Genomic DNA, 21,170 nt, shown 5'->3' with positions numbered 1-21,170 from the left:
CCTCCTGGCTCCACAGCCAGAGGTAGCTAGAGCCTGGGGTCAGTACCTGTGCCATCCCCAGCAGTATAAAAACCTGCCGTAGTCAGCAGCTCAGGGTTACTTGCCCTCAGGAGCTTCTGGGGCCCAGCCAATTGGAATCTGGGGACACTAGCCCCTTGTGTCAGCTAGACTGCTGAAGCAGCATCCCAAATTTACTTTTTAAAATACCCCAAAATCCACATTCTTACACAATTAGAACAAAAGAGAGAAAGGGGGATTGATCAGATGGGCAATGTTTTATTGCTATATTTACAATGTTAAAGACATTTGGAAGCCTACCAGTGTCTCTAGCATCATAATAAAATAAATCCTAAATACCTATATGCTTTAATGTTTGCTTTGGATTTCCTTATCACATGATGGGTGTGTGATGGGGGGATGTGTGGTTTGCAGGAGGAGGTGGGAAAGGGGGTGGGAGGGATGTGGGGGGATGTGAGTCACTGTGTGGGTAGGCGTGGGGGAACTGTGGGTGTGGGGGCTGCTTAGGAGGGGTGGGTCCCCTGCATGAATGCTGTGTGCCTCTGGCAACTGGAGGGGAATGGCGGTGCTGGCAGTGGCAGGAGCATGGAGGCAGTGGTAAGCAGGGAACTCCTGCAGATGCTGCCGGTGCTGTTGGCAGCGGGAGGAGGGGTGGCGAATGGCGACCACCTGCAGATATTGCTGACAGTGACAGCAGTGGCCAGTGGTGATCGCTGATTGCCCACAGATGCCTCTGGGGGTGGGGCAAGGGGGAGGCAAGTGGCGACCACTCACAGGCATCACCAATAGTGTTGGTGATGCCTTTTCTGAGGGGGTGCACCGCTACACTCAGGGGGTGCACGTACACCCACGTGCACGCCCTACGCATTGCCAATGGTCCCCTGCCCCTCACAGGGCAGAGTCCCACCCCCCCCCCAGAGCACACGGACTACACTGCCTGCAGGGTCCCTGCCCTTTCCTCTTCACTGCCTCTTCCCTTGGCCCCCCCTGCTGGTCTCCAGCCCCCTGCTCATTCCCCTGCTCTTTTTCAGCCTCTGGAGGCTGGAGATGAGCAGAACCACAATCACTCTGGTGAGTGCAGGGAAAGACTGCAGGACTCTGGGAAGCTGCATTGCCAGGAACCCTGGGAGCCAGCGAGAAAGAGGCTCTGGGACAGAGCTTGGGCAGTAGGAGCTAGACAGAGTCGCCAGGTCATCGAGACCACAAAGGCACCAAATCAGCAATTCAATCGGTGAGGGAGCAGTGAGGCAGCTCCCAGCATGAGCTATGAAAAGAAGTGGAGAACGTACTCTGCTCATAAGACTTTTTAACCCAAGAGACTCTAGTAATTACAAAGTATCCCTCAGGCATCCGGTGCTGAGAGTCCGTATCGGCAGCTCAGAATGCCCCCACTAATGAGGTAATTAGTGAGGATATTGTTACAATACAGACTCCCATAATACAAATAAAGGTTATTCTGTGAGAGTTTACTACCTGGGTGACATTAGTAATTCCTTGCTGTGATACCATCACTGCATCCCTCTCTTTTTCTTTCTATCTAAGTTGTGGCAGGCAAGTTTAAAGGGAGACGGAGCTGGGATTGACTCCTGTCTCACATAGATGTAAATGAACATGTATACATGCCCTCTTTCCATGGGCTTACTAAAAAAAGAAAAAAAAAATGTGTATTTCATAATGCATGAAAACTGAAAAATTGTGAAATCTGCTTTGCATTGACATATGGTAACTGTCAGCAAGTGTCATAGTGTAGATCATAAAGTTAGTTTAGCTGTGGTTTTGTAAGATACGTTAAATTTGCACTCCAACAGTCATTGTTTAAATCAATAGGAATATTTCTGGATCCTGGAAGGCTTAACTTATGCCATTTTCAATCACTGATCACATTTTTGTTGAGAAGTTTTCATAGTGTTTCACCCTGTCCCACTATGCCTGCATTTGGCTTACTACATTTAAAAAATAAGGTCTATTGAAAATATGTGACTTAATTGTGACTAATTCTTTATCTCTTTACAAAATTGTTCCTGATTCATCAATTCACTAATTGCTATTTCCTCTAAGTTTTTAAAATAGAGAAATTTTCAGAACTATGTTTGTTGTAGGAAAATTGAAGAGTATTGTAGTAGAAATGGAAGGACGTTGTAGCAATGATGATTCAGGAAATAGAAGAGAGGCAAGGATTTTGTAGGTGATATCTTCTATTGCACCAACTGCATAGCTAGGATAGACTTACACAAGCTTTTGAATGCACTACATTCTACTTCAAAAAGAGTTTCCTTTGGTTTGGCAGATCTCAGTTGTAAGAGATTTCTAGTAATATTATGAAAGTACATTTGGGTTTTATTCTTGTTAAAATGAAAAGATTAATTGCTGCATTATATTTCAATTAATTGATTGGTAATGTAAATGATAAATTAATAATCAATCAGTGCACTTCTTGGCACCCTAACCCACCTTTCATCAGGGTGGTAACTGGCCTGGTATTTCCTGGGAGCTCCCCTGGGAGCCCCCCTTAATCCCTAAGCCCCCACAACCGGGTGGGTTACACCTTTGCGGGCTCTAGAAGGTGGACTCCAGTGAGAGAGCGGGGCCATAGACTCGCATCTCTCTGGACATCCCCTGACCGGTCAATTCTGGAGCCAGGATCGGAAGGGTCAAAAGGCCAGGGGCCCACCATGAGAAATGCCCAAAAGCTGACAGCTTGGGGTTCTGAGTGGCCTGGAGGTGGTCCAGGGCTAGTGAGCCAAAGGTCCTGGGGGGACCACATCTGGAAGGGGAAGCAGTTCAGGGAGATATGCTGCCCAGGATGAAGGCAGATTAGGCTGCCAGAATAGAGGGATCGTAGAGGGGTTCAAACAGTAGGATCCTGGGGCCTAGCATGGGGCTGGTCATTGTGAGAATATCTGGATGCCATCTGCGGGGCTTGGGCTGCAGTGTAGGGGAGGAACAGAGCTACAGATAGTGCCACCTGGCATCGAGGAAGGAAATGGGCAGCCTCCCACTTTATTAAGATCAATTAAATAATTACCAACAAGGTGTGGTGGGCAAGAAGGTGGGTGGTTAGCCCAGAAACAGGTGGGTGGGCCACTGGGAAGGCTGCCCCAGGAAGGCCTCCTGTTACAGACCCCTGCTGAACCAAACGAAACAACTGATAACCGACACCCAGGAAAAGACCTGCTTAATGGGTCTTTCATCAGCTCAAAGGGACTGCCCTGCTTATCTTCAAGAAAAGCAGAAAGTAGATCCCAGGAATTACAGGCCAATCAGCTTGACCTCAATCCCTGGTAAGATTCTGGAGAAAATTATCAAAGAGACCGTGATAAGCTGCTGGATGGCAACTTAGGGAGAGCCAGCATGGGTTTGTCATAGGTAGGTCTTGCCTGACCAATCTCATCTCCTTCCAGGACCATGTGACATATCACCTGGATAAGGGAGATTGAAATCATATATTTGGACTTTAAAAAAGCCTTTGATTTGGTGTCTCATGATCTCCTCATGGAAAAATTGGCCAAATGTGGCCTTGGCTACTTCACACTCTGATGGCTGGGAAATTGGCTCCGAGGTCGAACCCAGAGAGTAGTAGTCAATGGAAGCAAATCATTATGGTGCTCTGTGACCAGTGGTGTCCCCAAGACTCTGTCCTTGGACCGGTTCTCTGTAACATCTTTATCAATGTTGTGGACATTGGTGTCAGAAGCACACTGGTCAAGTTCGCCGATGACACTAAACTTTGGGGCATAGAGTCCACATCTGAGCATAGGCTGGTGATCCAGGCTGACGTGGATAAGTTTTGTAAGTGGGTGGATATAAACCTGATGACGTTCAATACAAAAGATGCAAGGTACTCCACTTTGGGGGCGAAACCCCACCCCCCCGCAGCATACTTATAGGCTTGGCAGTGTTACGCTCACTAGCACCACAGCTGAAAGAGACTTGGGGGTCATGACTGACCACAGAATGAACATGAGCCTTCAATGTGATGTTGTAGGTGGTAAAGCAAACAAAACTCTGGCTTGCATTCATAGATGCTTCTCAAGTAAATCTCAGGATGTCATCCTCCCTCTGTACTCAGCCTTGGTGAGGCCACAGCTGGAGTATTGCATCCAATTCTGGGCTCTACAATTCAAGAAGGATGCCAAGAAACTTGAGAGGGTCAGAGGAGAGCCATGTGCATGATCAGAGGGCAAGAGATGAGGGGCTGAGAGCCATGGGACTTTTCAGCCTGGAAAATCCCAGGCTCGGGGTGACCTAGTGGCTGCCTGTTAGTACATAAGGGGTGTGCATCAGGATCTGGGGGAATGTCTGTTCACCAGAGCGTCCCAAGGGATAACAAGGACCAATGGTCATAAACTCCTCCATGACCATTTTAGGCTGGACAAAAGGAAAAACTTCTTTACTGTCCGAGCCCCTAAGGCCTGGAATAGACTGCCTCCAGAAGTGGTGCAGGCACCTAGGCTGGACTCTTTCAAGAAACGTTTGAGTTTACAGAGCCTGGCTGGAAGCCAAGTTTACAGAGCCTGGCTGGAAGCCAGAGTGTGTCTCCAGCAGGCCAGGCTCTGGTTTTGGGCAGTGCATGCTACTGCCATCTACGCCACCCTGCTTTTTCTGCTGCAGGCTTTTTGATACCAGGATCTCCTGGTTTCAAACAACCCCACTATGCTGTCAATTAGCAGTGCAGTGAATGCCTGTTTGTGCAGAATGTGTGGTTTGTGACACTGAACATAGGTCTGCAGCACCACAAATTGCACGTGTGCACTTGTCTGGACGCATCCAGAATGTCACTGCTCATTCTTGGGATTATTCATTGTGGTGAAATCCTGGCCGCACTGAATGACAGAATCACAAAAAAAGTAGAGCTGGAAGAGATCCCAGGAGATCACTCTGTCTTTCTTGTGAGGTCATTGTGTCTAATGATGAAATCCCAGTCATTTCACTAGATCAGTATCACCCCAGCTATACATTCTGAACTTACATTTTTAGATCAGAAATGCTTTGTGGAAGCAAATGCCTGTTTGCCACATACTGTGGTAAATATCATCAAATCATAGAAAATCAGGGTTAGAAGAAACCTCAGGAGGTCATCTAGTTCAACTCCTTGCTTAAAGCAAGACCATCTCCAACTATATCATCCCAGCTAAGGCTTTGTCTAACAGGGTCTTAAAAACCACCATAAATAGAGATTCCACAATCTGTCTGGGTAACTTGTCCTAGTGCTTTACTGTTGTAGTGAGTTTTTCCTAATATATAACTTAAAGTTCCCTTGCTGCAACTTGATACCATTGCTCCTTATTCTATTACCTGCCACCACTGAGAACAATCTAGGTCCATCCTCTGTGGAACCACTCTTCAGGTAATTAAAGGCTGCTATCAAATCCCCCTTCACTCTTCCCTTCTCCAAACTAAATAAACCCAGTTCCCTCAGCCTTTCCTCAGAAATCATGTGCTCCAGCCCCTTCACCATTTTGTTGTTCTCCACTTATTATCAAAGTACCATGAGCCTGTAAGTGTTTCTTACTAGGTTTGTTTTGTTTTAGGGAGAGCCAGGCCCTCCAGGTCCTTATGGTCCTCCTGGAGCCCCTGGAATTGGACATCCAGGATCTAAGGTAATCATCATCAAGAATATATTTCCCATTACAATCCTGTTCTTAAATGAATGCTCTGTTGTAATATATGTGGTAATATTTTGAACAAAATCCTTCTTTGCTAGTGAAAACTCAAGCTTTTATCATTTGAAACTAAAAGGTACCTTCCTGGTCAATATATAATCTCTCTCATGGCAGTAAACAAATTGAAGTACTTCTCACAGCATAAAATACACGAGGTTGATGAACCATGTGTAAAAGTGATCAAAGTACATCTACATTTATTAGGTATAGATGCCTAATAGTATTAGAGGCTTGAAACCAAAGTTGACCAAGCACAGGGGACTGAATTGTCATTCATTTTCTTAGCTGGGAGAAGGGCAATTGCTTCAGGTTTTGCTGATTCGTCTCATATATCGGTCCATTCCTCATCCCAAGTCTTCATAGTTGCTTTAGTCCCTGGATCTTCTGTATTTTGATAACATAGTGCCAGATTTTAAACAGCAGCACTTCTATGGGGTTTTTTCATAGAATCATAGAAGTAGGATCGGAAGAGATCTTGTAGCTCTTCAAGTCCGACCCCCCACCTGGGCGGGAGAAAAGACTGGACTCAAATGAGTCCAGCCAGGTAGTCATCAAGCCTCTTCTTAAAGATCCCCAGGGTAGGAGCCAGCACTACTTCCCTTTTCCCTTGTTCCTTGTGATCAAGGAAGTTATTTAAGCTGTGGGACAATGCGAGAGTGTGGAGTGCTGTCACTGAGCACAAACTAATTATGAAGCCTTCGAGCAATCCAGAATAATGGACATTGCATTGCTATATGGAGCTGGGCAGTGAACAAGCTCCCAGCCTCTACCCAGTGTGCAGAGCAGAGGCTGGGAACTATCTTGATCAGGGACAGGTCTCAGCCCTGTGCTCTGATTGAATGATTGAGACACAGGGCTTGGAAAGAGCTGCAGGGGTGGGGTAGGTCTCAGCCCTCTGCCTCGATCTTCCGGTGGGGCAACTAGCAGTGAGCTATCTGCCCCACCAGTGGATTGGGGCATGGATCTGGGACCTGCCTCTCCCCTGCAGCTATTTCCAAATTCCCTGCCTCTGACTGGGGAGCCAGTGCCAGGAGCTCCCTGCTGCTGGGGCAGGAGGACATTGTCCTTACCCCAGAAGCAGGCAGCCCCCCAAGGCCAGGAGACAGTTGTCTCCTAGCCTGGTGCTCCCTACCAGCCCCTGGCTGAGCACCTAGGGCAGGGATGGGCAATTATTTCAGCTGGTGGGCCGTTTAATGACTTTTGGTGAGCTGTTGAGGGCCACAAGGTTATACCTGCCCCTTGAGAGGTGGTCTGCCCCCTAGTTGCCATCTTGGGACTGGAAGTCCCACCCCTAACCCCTGACCTTTGCCACCAGAAGTCCCTCTCTTTGCCCTCTGGAAGTACTCCTTTTTGGAGGGGAGGGATGCCATCTTGGAACTAAAAAAACCAAATCATACACTAAAAGTCAAACACCTACTATATTTTAATTTTACTACAAAAAATATTTGTCATGCTTTGTGTTCGCATAATGTATATAGAGATGATTGCACAATAACTCAGAAATAAAGTCTTCCTCTTGTATATTGTGTGTGGGGGCATGTAGGATGTAATTGGGGTGGGGGGGTGTACAGTGGTTTGTGGGTGTTGTGTATGCATATGATGGGGTGTGGGCTGTGTGGGGAGGATTGTGGGGTGGTGTTGCCAGGTGTGTGAGGGCAACAGGGTATGTTGGGGGTGTGTATGTGTATGTTGGAGGTTGTGGGGGTAGGCATGGGTGTGTGGGGTGTGTGGAAAGGTGAAGGGGTGTGGGGACTCCCCACACACTTCTCCCCATGGTGTAGCCTCCACCGGTAGCGGCGGCTGTAACAGGTGGGTGTACTCAGAGTTCTTGTGCCCAGCATACACTGCTGCTGGCAGTGCTCAGCTCTGGCCAGCACTGCACACGGGGTTGAGAAGTGCAACCTGGCCAGCCTGCTTCCATCATGCAGGCCTTCCCACAGTGCATATGTAGCTCTCACACTCACGTACCACTGGGGGAAGCCCTGTGTGATGAAGCTGGCTGACTTTGCTGCGCCCTGCCATGGAGATGCTGGGACTCTGCTGAAAGCAGAGGGGAGTCCTGGCTCCTGCTTCTGCATGGAGTCCTGGGACCTGCACAGCAGGGAGAGATGAAGGCAGCTAGTTCCATGGCGTGGGGCTTCTTCCTGAGGCACATGAGTGCAGGAGCTGCATACAGAGCCTCATCCAACAGAAATGGGCATGCCTGACTACTCTCCTTGCCCCCATGTGCAGCGCTAGATGGAGCCGTGCACCAGCGGCAGCAATGCCTGTGCTGGGCATGAGCACCCCAAGCACCTCTGCCTGCTGCTACTACCACTGGTGGGGGCTGTGCACCATAGGGGAGATTGTGTAGGGGGTCCCCACACCCCCCCTCACTCTCCTTCATACACTGCCCACCTGAGCTCCTTATTCTCACCAGCCCCAGGGTGTGGGCTCCACAGCCCCATGCTCCATGCTCCCAGCCAGTTCCCTCCCGCCACTTCCCTACCTGGGCCCAGAATGAGTGAGACACTGGGGAAGCTGAGCGGATCTGCCGGCAGCTGCAGCAGTGGCAGCAGCAGCCCCACCGAGAAGCTGTGCGCTGGCTGGGCCAGGCCCTTCCACACACAAAGGTGGGAGCAAGGTGCAAGAGGGTATTGTTGGGGGGGGGTGTATATGTGGGTGCCTCACTTCCTCCCTTGTGGGTGGAAGGGCTGGGTGGGATACAGTTAGTTGGTGGGCACCCATAGGCTGGATGGAATTGCCTGGCAGACTGGATCCAGCCCACAGGCCATATTTTGCCCACCCCTGACCTATGGGGAGCCTGGAGCTCCCCTGGTGGTGGCAGGGGCCCATTGCAGGGCCTGAGAAACCAGCAGCAGATTGGCAACAAATTTGCAGCCAGTTTCCTGCACATCTGGACACCTGCCTGACATAATTTACTTGCGAGTAACTTACGTGTGAGTAAAGCAGTGCTGCAAGAAATGCATGTGTAGACATGCCCGATGTACTGGAGGAACAACATACTTGAATCAGAGGCACGTAGCAACTCTATTAAGCCTGAAATTCCTGTGCTGGAGTAGAAGCCTAATTCTCATAGATTTTCAATGGAACTTAGGAGAGGGACACATATCAAGTTACCATGAGGTACAGGAGAACGTGGCTTTCTAGTTACTAACCATGTGCGTGCTGTTACCCTGAGCAGTTACAGAAGAGCAGCTGATATTGTAGTTTATCTCATAGTAGCTTGTACATGTGCCTATTTCTTTAGATTGCAAAATGTCCAACTCCCATTTTTAAAAATCTCTTATTAGTCACTTAGATGCTTCTGAAAACTATATAAGCAATTGAGTCTGATTTGCTACCCTAAGGAGATGGTTTGTTCAGAATAAAAACTAAACTTTCAAAATTCCTTTTCACAAGGGTGAAAGAGGCCAGGAAGGAAGAATTGGGCCTCCAGGACCTATTGGAATTGGTGAGCCAGGATTAACTGTAAGTTGACAGTAAAGTGCCATACAATATATTAAAAATAAGAGCAATCTGAGAAACTGAGGTGAACTTGCTTGATAGTCTTATTGACTATCGCACCACCTATTGCCCCCCATAGAGCCATACCCCCTCACAATCCCTCCCCCACCATATGCATACACCCCACTCATACCCCACCCTGTATCTCATGCTGGGATAATGACAGTGACTACATATGTGTCAATAACTGCTGCATTAACAATTGCACAAAGCATAATGCAAACAGGAGCCAGTACAATTTTCAAAGCCAATTGAAATAGGATCAGGTAATCAAGCTTTTTTCCATGTAAGCAGCATTGCAGAACTGTTTTCTGTAAGGCTTTCTATATACAGGTGCATTTTTATCTATAATTCCTACTTGATGGGAATTACAGAAAGCACAGCACTTTTAGGCTTGTCAAATTTAAAAAAAAATTTAAACAGCACAACACCCAATACAAAATAAATACAAAAAAGAACTTTGTGCCATTTCTTGATGCCCATATGTACCTTTAATTAAAAACAAGGATTGACACCTGGTGTGGAAATGATTCTTAAAGGCTATGTATTTTTCCCGGCGTTTGTGGCACTGTCAGATTCACATCCCTAAATCCTAGCTTTCACACAACATCCATATTTCTTATTTATAAAAAAGCAAGAAAAAATTTTAATTCATAGGTTTACTTACTAAATAATGTTGTAGAGTCTCTACTGAACTGCAATCAGTCTTCTAGGTTCTCCACAGCCCTTTTAATAGGTATGTAAAGTCTTTGCAAACAAAGCATATGGTAAGTAGTTGTTCTTCCATCTTTCTGATAAACTCCCTGAAATCCTTGTCTTTAATTTGCAGGAGTGTTGATGGGTTTCTATCAATACATTATTTTCATTGTTTTTTCCTCTCTTACCCATCAAACAATTAAAAAAAGATATTATACAAAAAGGCATTTTTCTGTCATTAAAAACAAAACAATACAAACAACAAAGACAGATTTTTCATTTTACAGTCACAAATGTGGTCTGGTGCTGCTACACTCAGGAAATTAGGATTTCATTCTCATACTGTTTGCATTTTTACACAGTCAACTTGTAATTGGAACATTCACAGTATTTCTCCTCTTAAAAAAAAAGAGACATGAACATCCCCCAAAACTCACCAATGGGCCTATATAATAGAAGTATGAATTACTGAAAAACAGAAAAATATTGGCAACATTTTAAAGACCAACCTCTGCTTTTCTATACTTCAACATTTCTTTTTTTTAATCACTTCACTATTTATACTAGATTTCAGATGTAATATCCCAACTAATATATACAATATTTGCCTATCTCCATTCAAATTGTTAGTCATGAGTTATTTCTTCTTTGTATGATGATGACCTGATATGCGCAGTTCCAACTTTTTACCCATACAAGCATTAAGTTTACTTTACAATAACAATAATATGTAACTGTTCTCACTACCACATTTTGCTGATGGGCCGTATGGACAGGGTGAGTTGTCATAACAAAATAAAAAACTCACATCTTGTTGCATTTCCAGACCTCTAGTGACAATGCAGATACACCAGCATACCCACCCACACAACTCCACCACAGTTCAATTATTATTGGAGGACACAATTCAATTATCATTGGTGCTAGGCATTAAGCTATCCAGTTCATGGAAATCTAATAAATCCAAAGCAAAGGGGAATGCAGTCTGGTATTTTGAACTAGTCAGTGTTATTAGTCCACGTACATAGTGGTACTGGAAAGAGTTATTCCGTATTTTAAGAACATAAAATTTCTGTCTTCTCAGGGACCACACTGTGATAGCTATTGGGTTATGCTGACTTTGTAAATGACCTCTCTACTCTATAACAAAATGAGAATTTCTGTGATAATTTCAAATTTGATGCTAGAACATCATTTCACTAATGCTGTTCTAACAGTCTCAGTACTGTATCAGAAACCCACATACTAGCTGCACTTTTTTCCCAAAATTTTGCCACCATAGGTTAGGATACAGCCACCACATTTGTTATGATGCATACCACACAGCAAGACAGAGGAAGTATCAGAACCAAGCAAAAGTTGTGATTTTGTGTTCAAATATCCATCTATACTTCCACAACTTTGCATAACTTTACATATAAGATTAAATGAAAAACAGACCCAATGTACAATGGGGTGTTGATTTCCTGCGTGAACACTGCCCAGGCTTCAACACATCGTGTCTTTTAAATCTCTCTCTCTAGAAATTTAGCTGTTATTACACAGATAATTTATTTTTCACATTTTTGAGGCAATATTCAAGTGTAGGTATTATGCAAGCTACATTTGAATAACTGGAGCATTATGCAAACACTTGTAATATTGCAAACACTTGTTATAAACTAGTCAGGGGGGATCAGCAGGCATTGGGGGAGTCACTATTCCCCTGTGCGCTACCAGGAGTGACCAGGAATAACGGTCACAAGCTGGCAGAGGGCAGGTTTAGGCTAGATATCAGGAGGCGCTACTTCACAGTCAGGGCAGCTAGGATCTGGAACCAACTTCCAAGAGAAGTGGTGCAGGCTCCTACCCTGGGGGTTTTTAAGAGGAGGTTGGATGAACATCTTGCTGGCGTCGTTTGACCCCAATATTATTTCCTGCCATGGCAAAGGGTTGGACTAGATGATCTACTCAGGTCCCTTCCGACCCTAGAAACTATGAAACTATGCAATACTAATACCATCTCAGCTTGAGCTAACTGAAATTTGCTTCTACCTTAGATACGTCTTTAGGCTCTTCTTCCCTTCCCAGCTTTTGGTTCCTGTTCCTAAGGACAGAGCAATGGGACCCATGGCATTGAAGGAGACAACATCTAGAGGACTCTGGTGGCCCCCACTGTACCACACTGATGCCCCCATATGGCACCAAGTGGGTTCCCATGCTGAGCCACACTGGGTTCCCTGGGTCACCAGAGTCTACTACATGTAGTCTCTGTCAATGCCATGGGTCCCATTGCCCTGTCCTCAGGGACAGGAACCAAAAGCTGGGAAGGGAGGGCGAGCCTAAAGACTCTGGCAACAACATCAGGGGAGCAATGGGGTTGGCCAAGGGAGAGGCACCCATATTGTGAGCCTGCGGCCTGCAGGCTAACTACCTGGGGACTGTGTGTGGCTCACAGGCTGCCAGTTGGTCAGCCCTAAACTGTGGTATTGTATACTGGTAGGTGGTAAACTATACTGATGGCTAAAGATACATCTAAACAAACGATGCAATTTCACTGCTGTCTTTCTTCTTTACAAACAGGAAAAAGAGTATATAGTACCATGTCATATAATTCACTTCAGCATTGGATTGTTATTTAAATCTATAAAGCATGGCCGTTCCAGTGTGCTTTAATTGCCTGTTCTTAGCAAGATTTTGCAGAAGCACAGCTCTTTTTTAGCCTTTGCAGTTTTCCATTTCATGATGGATTGGATGGGATAGTAGTACAGTGTATTTGAAATAGTGTCAGCAAGAAAACTTTATTGCATACACAGCTTGAAGCTGTTCTTTCTTTCTGTTGCTAGGGGGCACGGGGTCCTGAAGGTGTACAAGGGGAGAGAGGGCCACCCGGACTAGGTATTCCGGGCCAGAAGGTAAGGAAAAAAAAAATTCCAGTATAATTATTATAGTAAGATTTCAAAAAAGTATGTAAGCAATTTAGGAGCACCAGTACCATTTTGCTGACATTGACAATTAAAGTGGTGGGACTTGGAACTTTGTTTTATAACACATTTATACTTGTATAATTAGCCTTTCTACTAGTATTAAAAAAGAGAAGTGGGCATGTAATGTACAGCCCCACCAGTTACCTGTTCAGATTCAGTGTATGATTATCCTGAAGAAAAACAAGGACAAGGCTACCTCAGTGTAAATTACCCCAGTGTACATGTATGTTTGCAGCTTATTCTGGGGTAGTTGTTTGCTCAAGGTATCTTCCCCTCTACCACCTAGACTGAGGTGTATTATAGCTCCTTCTGCCTGTAGCTAACTGGGATAGATGCACCTTTTGCAATATACACATGATGAAACTCCCAAAGTGTTCCACGTTTTCTTGGAAACTCCCAAGTCTTCTGCCTGTGACAGTTTCATTTTTCACCTTCCTCTGTGAGGACTTTTAGAAGGTTATTTCAAGCTACAACAGTTAAAAGAGGAGGCTTTTACTTAGACATGATGTGTTTTAAGCTATGCTTCGTTGACACAAAAATTTCTTTGAAAATGTGTATCCTGTTTGCACAGAAATCATTTGCTTTAGATTTTATGTACAAAACCTTACATTAAGTTAATATATTGCATGAAAAATTTCCAGGGTGAAAAAGGCTCTAAAGGCTCAGAAGGTGCAAATGGACCACCAGGTCCATCAATCAAAGGTGATAAGGTGAGATAAATGAAAGTCACATCTATAGGAACAACAGTAAAGTTAATGCTGATTTAATCCTTTATGCAGTGTAGCAATTGTATGAACATATATATTTATCCGGACACAGGACAAACTGTTCTATTTATATCCATCACCCTGGCATCTGAATGCTCATGGGTATTAGCTGATGACACATGGAGCTCAGGTTTTAGTTGCAGCCAAAGCTGTGTTATTTACAGCTGGAAACATGGGAGAAGAAATGGACTAAGGTGACTTTACTCCCTCTTTCTACTGCTATATCTTGAGACTGGTCAGTTGACACTTCAGTTTCTAGAACAGGGTTGGGCAAAATACACCTTGTGGGCTGGATCCGGCCCACCAGGCCATTCTATTTGGTCCACAGGGCCCCTCTAAAATTTAGACAATTATTACCTGCTGGTGGCTGCCTGTCTGAAAGCCAACATGGTGCTGGCAGCATGAGCTGCCAGCTGCAGCAGGAAGCAGCTCAGGCTCTGGTTACAACACAACCAACTCAACCCCGCCCTGCCCCACTCCACTACACCCCCACCCCTAGAAGCTTATGGAGACCAGAAGCTTCTGGCTAGCAGAAGATTCTGCCCTGGTGTGCCCCTGTGGCTTTTCCCCAGCCCTCTCTTGTCTGAGAGTTGAAATTCAGGTAAGGGGGGAGGGGGGGGACTGTCAGCAATTGCCCTACTCCATGGAGTTTGTGGCCTCCATGTGCCACTCCCAGCTAGGCTGCTGGGAACACCACATGTAGGCATGGAGCTGGCCCAGCCTGATGGGGTGGGACTTCCAGAGGTTCTGGTACTCTAGCATGCCGCTGGGCTGGGCTGGGTTGGATCCATCCTATGCCATGCAGGTCCCAGCCGTGCAGTCAGGAACTGCATCCTGCTGGGAAGGGATGGGCAGGGCTGTGCCGGCTCCATGATGCTTGGGTCCTGGCCCTGCAGTGGGGAAAGGTGCACTGCTGGGACAGGTTCTGGCTTGGCTGGGCTGGCTCTGTGCTGTGCCATGTGAGTCCTGGCAGCACGTGGTTCCTGGCTACAAGTCTGGGACCCTCATGGCACAGCATGGCACAAACTGGCTTGTCCCATCCCCTCCCAGTTGCATGTGGTTCCCCACTGCAGGGCCGGGACTCAAGTGAAGTGGCATGGAAGGAACAGGCCAGGCCGGGCTGGCTCCATGCTGCGTTGTGTGGATCCCAGCATTGTAGCTGGGACTGCATTGTGCCAGGATAGCCCTATGCTGCACCATATGGATCCTGGCTTTGCAGCTGGGAACTGTGCACTGCAGCCAGGACAGGATGGGTAGGTCTGGCTCTCCACCTCTCACCATGCCCTCAACACCCACCCACACCCTCCAACAGCCTCACACGCACTCCCACCCCCAGCCATAGGAAATATTTGAGTTTTTTAGTATATGATTTGTTTTTTCCCTGTTTCAAGATGCCAACTCTCTCCCCTCCGCCCCCCCCGAGTATTTCCAGGGCAAAAAGAGGGAATTCTGGTGGCAAAGATTAGTGTCACCGAGTCATAGCTGTCTTTCCAGTGTAGCTAAGGGTGTCTTGGTGGCCTGGGATAGCTGTTTCCTTAATAGGGAGGCCTCAGTATATTCCCTTCTCAAGGTTAGGGTGCTCTGGTCCTCACTCAGTTTCACCTTCTATGACTTTGATGGAAAACTTCAGAAGGTGATGTTGAGTCTAGGAACATTCCCAATCCTTGAGGGAAAAAGCAACTGTCATCAGTCCCTTATACAGCTGAAACCTTCTGGATAAGCTATGGGGCCTTAGGAGCCTGAATGAGAATTTCTTCAGCCAGTGCTGTAGAAAAAGGCGGGGGGGTGAGCAGGGTAACTGCCTCAGGTGCCAAAGCAAAGTGGTGCCAACAGGTGCTGTCCAGTTGGGGAGGGACATGGGACAGAGCTGTGAGCAGCTCATTTGGCGGGGTGCAGGGAAAGGAGAAAGGGTGGCTCCTGCCACTGCATGCACTTCCAGGCAAGCATGGCGGGGGTGCCATTTGCCCCCCGGATCTGTGCGCAGGGTGAGGGTGGGCTGCCGCTGCGGGCTTTGTCCCAGGTGTGAAACTTAGTGGCTACAACACTGCCTGCAGCCCCTACACTCCCTCCTCAAACCTCTGTTCATATATAGTCTTTATAATCTAAGAGCCTCAGAAGGGATCTGCAGTCATTTAATGTCAATCCAGTGTCTTATTCATGCCCAGCCTCATAGCCAGGCTTTACCCCAGGGATATCTAGCAGGTTTATTTTGAGTGAGTGCAACAAAAGGTGAGCAGCAGAGCTGCTACTCACCCATTCGAGGCTCCACGTTCTCTGCCTTCTGCTCCCTGCCATGCCTCAGCTCCAGGGGCTTCTTAAGGGCTCCAGCTGATTCTCTTTCTCAATTGGGGTCTGCATCCGCTACACAGCGGGGGCTCCCCAACCCTGCTGAGGCAATAACTGGGCCTGGAGTAGCTGACCAGCTCTTCAGCGTTAGGACTAGTGCAGCTTTCTGGCCCCACCCCCAAACAGGGAACCTGACTGCACCAGTGATCTTCCCCACCACTGGCACCTGGCCTGATTGGCCCCTCCAGCACAGCCAGTAGTGGAGAATGGCCCCTGTCTGGCTTGCTCAGCTCCTCATGAGAACCACAGTCGAGACAGATTCCAGGCACACTTCAGGTAAGGGAGAGGGTGCAAGGGGGTTTCTTTCCCTTCTCCCCAGCCACTCTTCCACATATCCCTGCCCTTAAGCCATGAGTACCCTCACCCACATTACTTATCCTGAGATGCCCCCTTGGGGGGAATCATTGTGATGCCTATGGATCCACTTTGGTTGAACTGCTCTCCAGCTCATGCTGTCGGGAGGGAAAATCCGCAACCGTATTTTTTCTTCCTAGTCTATATTCAATCTTGAAGCTATACAGTTGGAGGGCCCAATGCTCATCTCATAATCCTAGCATTATCCATTTTACTAGTTTGTAGCTATATAAGGGGGGCATGATCCGTGATGAGCATAAATTCATGGCCCATCAGGTAGTACTTAAAAAGCTCTATACTTGCTCACTAAGTACTCACACTCCACTGTGGAGTAAAGGACTTCATGCTTCAGGAGTCTGCAGCTAGCATAGGCTATGAACCTGCTGTCTCCATCCACTTTTTGAGTTAAGACACCCTGAGGGACACTCCTGAAGCATGCATCTCTAGAAAAAAAGACTTACTAAATCTGGCATGAACAGGACAGGCTCCCCACATAGGAAATTCTTAACAGTCTCAGAAGCTCTCTGCGCCTCCTCAGTCAATGAGATCTCTGCCTGTCTGGTGCCCTTTGTTAGGTGTAGGAGGGGTACCTCCATCTCCAAGAAATGGGGAATGAACTTTACATAATAGATGGCTAAGCCCAGAAATGACCTCATTTGCTTTTTAGTTTTTGGCTTAACGTACATTTGTAGTGCTTCAGCCTTGTCCATCACAGGTCTCACTCATCCTTGGCCTACCACAGATCCCAAGTATTTGGTTTTTCACTGGCCTAGATGGCATTTCTGTGTCTTTGTGGTTAGCTCCTCTCTTTGCAAGGCTTCTAGCACTGCCTTCAGGTCCACCAAGTGTTGTTCCCATGTAAGAAAATAATGACATCACTAATATATGCAGCTGAATAGTTTTGGTACAGGCTCAATATCTGGTCCATTAGGCATTGGGAAGTTGCCGTTGCTCCATGCAATCCAAAAGGCATGCAATGAAACTCAAACAGGCCTCAAGGTGTTCTGAACACTGTCTTCTCTTGATCCTTTGGGGCTATTGGGATCTGCCAATAGCCTTTTGTCATATCCAACATCGTGATATATCATGCTCATCTAATCTTTTCTACCATCTCCTTGATGTGGGGCATTGGGAGTGTATCAAATGTAGTCACTTCATTAACTTTCCTAAAGTCCATGCAGAGTCTCAGTATCCCATCTGGCTTATGAACTACTACTAGCGGACTGTGCCACTGGCTCCAAGATTCCTTAAGGATGCCTCTAGCTATTGTGCATAATTTCCTGTCACACAGACTCTTGGAGCCCCTGAGAAGGCATCTCAAATGGTCTTGGATCACCATTCCTGGTGGCATGTGTATAGGATGGACCACCCCCAGCACCAGCCCTGATTCCTTCTGGAAGAGGTCCCAAAATTGGGTTAGTTGCCTGTTCTGTTCTTGGGTCAAATGTCCCCCCAACAACAGTATTCTACTTTTCTGCTCTCCGGGACACTCCCTAATGACGGGACCTAATTGCAGGGAGTCGGGTATCTAGTAAATACCCTTCCTGCCCCTTTACATGAAATACCTGTTTCTCCCAATGGTGCCCTGATTGAAGAATTTGGTAGTCCATTATTTCTCTGTAACCTGGTACAGGCCTTGCCATCGGGCCAACAATTTGCTATTTTGGTCTGGTAATAACAACACCACCTAGTCCCCTGCCACAAATTCCTGGGTCTTTGCCTTCTTATCATAATTCCTTTCTGTCTGGTCTGTGCTCCCCACAGGTTTTCACTGGCTATCTGCTGCACTGTTTGCAATCAGTCCTGCAGTTTTACCAAATGATTAGGTAATGTGGCACTGGCAACCTCCTGTTTATCCCTGCCCACATCCAGCAGTCCTCAGGGTTGATACCATATATTAATCTGAATGGGGAGAAACCCAGTGATGCTTGTGCTGATTCTCAAACTACAAACAGTAGGGGATCTAAAAGAAGATTCTAATCCTTCAGGTTGCACCGTATGGTGGTCCTCAGCATACTCTTTAGTGTCTTATTAAACGGCTCCACCATCCCATCAGTTTGCGGACGGAAAATCATGGTTTGTAGGTGTCTAATATGGAGCATTTTACAAAAGCCTTGCAGGACAACCAACACAAAATTTGTCCCTTCATTTGTCACTATTTCTTTCAGTATTCCAACTCTGGCCACCCATTTTATTAACTGGGTGGCAACCTTAGGCACCATCACCAGTGGCAGAGGAATTGCTTCTGGGAACCTGGTCATATTGTCTATAATGACCAAAATATACTGATACCTTGAGCTACTCTTTGGGAAAGGACCCATCACATCCATCACAATTCTATTGAATGGCTTTTCAATTATAGACATAGGTATTGAAGGAGCCAGAAGAACCTTTTTAAAAGTTGAGCCTTGATTTGTCCCAGCCCAAGTGCCCACGCATAGGTAGGGAATGGGATATCTGGAATAAATCCCTCTGGGGACTAATAATTGTGTGACTCCTTCCCCTTCCCCTACCCTTTTTTATTATCTGGTACAGGAGATCTCCCCTTACCTCAAAACATGGGTGTTTCATTACCATCTCCGGTTTTCTAACTTTGTCATTCCACCAGACCATGCTGTCCTCATAAGCATGGCAATATCTTTTCTCTTACGTGATCTTCTCAGAACTGCTATCACTCTGACAGATGTTCCAAATCTATTTCTTTGACTTTTTCCCCCCTTTTCACTATCATGACAAATCATTGCCTTGGCCTTTCCTTTTTCTTCCTTCCAACAACATGGGTTTTTGGTGCCTCCGAGGTGTGCTGGAAGACTATTGGCAACTCTGGCCAGTCATGTCCCAGGATCATGGGGCACAGTAATTGGTATACCCAGTCCACTGGTATCTCTCTTGTTTTTCTTAATACAGACATCTTTAATTTCCTGCAGGGATATACCTGACATTCCCTACGCACGCAGACCAGTTTCTTTGGGCCCATGGGTTCCCCTGCTTCCGGGGGAACAAGCAATGCCTTAATCAAGGTCTGTACACATTCCATGTCAATCATAGCTAAGTACTCTTTATTTTCTAACATTACCAGCACTGTAGCCTGTGGCAGTAGTGTACTGGTGTCAGCTACAAAGCTACAATCCATAGGTTCTGGCCTCTCTATGTCACTTGATTCTTCCCCAGAGGGGTGCAGTTCGCCCCGTGGTGACCCCCATCCATCTTTAAACTTTGGACGCATCCAAGCTCTGTGTCCCATTTCTCCACAGATATAGCATCTTATCTTTTTGCAAACCCTCTGGGAAAGGGTCACATTCTCCCTGGATCATTCCTTGTACTCCCTATCCCCGAGAATCAATTCTTTTGGCTTCTGAAAAAGTGTCAGCCAATTTTAGTGCCTCCTCTGAGTTTTGGGATTGGTGTCTTCACACCCATTGTTGGGTCCCTTCAGCTAGGTCCCCAGTAAATTGTTCTAATACAGTAGTACCTACTCCTTTGGCCAAGGTTGTAATCTCTGGCTTAAGCCACTGTTGGGCTAAGTCTCTCAAAGACCATGGCAGAACCTGGGGCCACTTTTCTTTTTGACTGTCTTGCAATGCACCAAAGTTGTTACCAAGCTGTAGCTGCCTTCCCAGCATAGCTAATGGTGTCTCGGTGGCTTGGGATAGCCGTGTCCTTAATAGGATGGCCTCAGTATATTCCCTCCTCAAGGTTAGGGTGCTCTGGTCCTCACTCGGCCTCACCTGCCATGACTTTGATGGAAAACTACAGGAGGTGATGAGTCTAGGAATAGTCCTGATCCTCAAAGGGAAAAGCAGCTAATACCACTAGTCCCTTATACAGCTGAAACCCTCTGGATCAATTATGGGGCCCCCAGCCCCAGCACTCCCACCTCAAACCTCCTTTTATGCTCTTTATACTCTCAGACCCTCAGAAGGGATCTGCAGTCATTTAACGTCAATCCAGTGTCTTATTTGTGCCCAGCCCCATAGGCATTGCCCCAGGGATACCTAGCAGTCCATTTCGAATGAATACAACAAAAGATGAGCAGCACAGTTGTTCCCCAACCATCTGATGTTCTGTGTCCTCTGGCTTCTGCTCCCTGCCATGCCTCAGCTCAAGGGCTTCTTAAGGGCTCCAGATGATTCTCTTCTCCAGTTGGGGTCCACCCCCACTACACAGCTTAGGCTTGCTGTCCCTGCCAAAGCAATAACTAGGCTTGGAGTAGCTGGCCAGCTCTTCAGCATTAGGACTGGTGTGGCTTTCTGGCCCTGCCCGCAAACAGGGAAGCTGACTGCATCAGCAAGCATGGCCACTACTAGTACCTGACTTGACCAGTCCCTCCAGCATGGCCAGAAGTGGAAAATGGCCACTGTCTTGCTTGCTCAGCCCCTGGAGAGAACCACAGTCCAGGTGGATCCTGAGCACGCTTCAGGTAAAGGTGGAGATGTGAGCAGGGCTTTCCTTCCCTTCTCCCCAGCCACTCTGCCACAGTAAGGGGTTAGGAGTGGGACTTCTGGTCCCAAGGTGGTGAACAGGAGACGGGGCACCTGTCAAGGGGTGGGGCTACCCTTGTGGCCCTCACCAAAACTTGTTAAGTGGCCCTCCAGCTGAAATAATTGCCCACCCCTGTTCTAAAATAACCTGGTAGTTTCATAGATTTCATAGACATCAGGGCTGGAAGGGACCTGGGGAGATCATCGAGTCCTGCCCTCTGCCCAAGGGGCAGGAAGTCAGCTGGGGTCATAGGATCCCAGCAAGATAAGCATCCAATTTACTTTTGAAGGTGTTCAATGTAGGTGCTTGAACCACCTCTGATGGCAGGTGACCTTGGAGGCTCGGACAGTAAAGAAATTCTTCTTTATGTC

General features: G+C 46.8%; 1 protein-coding gene across 1 annotated transcript in view; it reads left to right on the top strand.

Moving 5' to 3' along the window:
- The window catches only part of COL28A1 (collagen type XXVIII alpha 1 chain), a 148,189-nt gene that overhangs the window by 44,847 nt on the left and 82,172 nt on the right, over positions 1-21,170 (top strand). The window contains exons 12-15 of the mRNA XM_019533740.1: positions 5,550-5,618; positions 9,084-9,152; positions 12,710-12,778; positions 13,492-13,560. Of these exons, the coding sequence (XP_019389285.1) occupies positions 5,550-5,618; positions 9,084-9,152; positions 12,710-12,778; positions 13,492-13,560 (276 nt within the window). The remainder of the gene's footprint in view (positions 1-5,549; positions 5,619-9,083; positions 9,153-12,709; positions 12,779-13,491; positions 13,561-21,170) is intronic.

This window comes from Crocodylus porosus, unplaced genomic scaffold (assembly GCF_001723895.1).
Source record: "Crocodylus porosus isolate Cpor-Errol unplaced genomic scaffold, CroPor_comp1, whole genome shotgun sequence".
In the NCBI taxonomy this organism is placed as follows: Eukaryota; Metazoa; Chordata; order Crocodylia; family Crocodylidae; genus Crocodylus; species Crocodylus porosus.
Note: the sequence above shows the minus strand (reverse complement) of the source record. Positions and strands in the feature narration are given on the sequence as shown.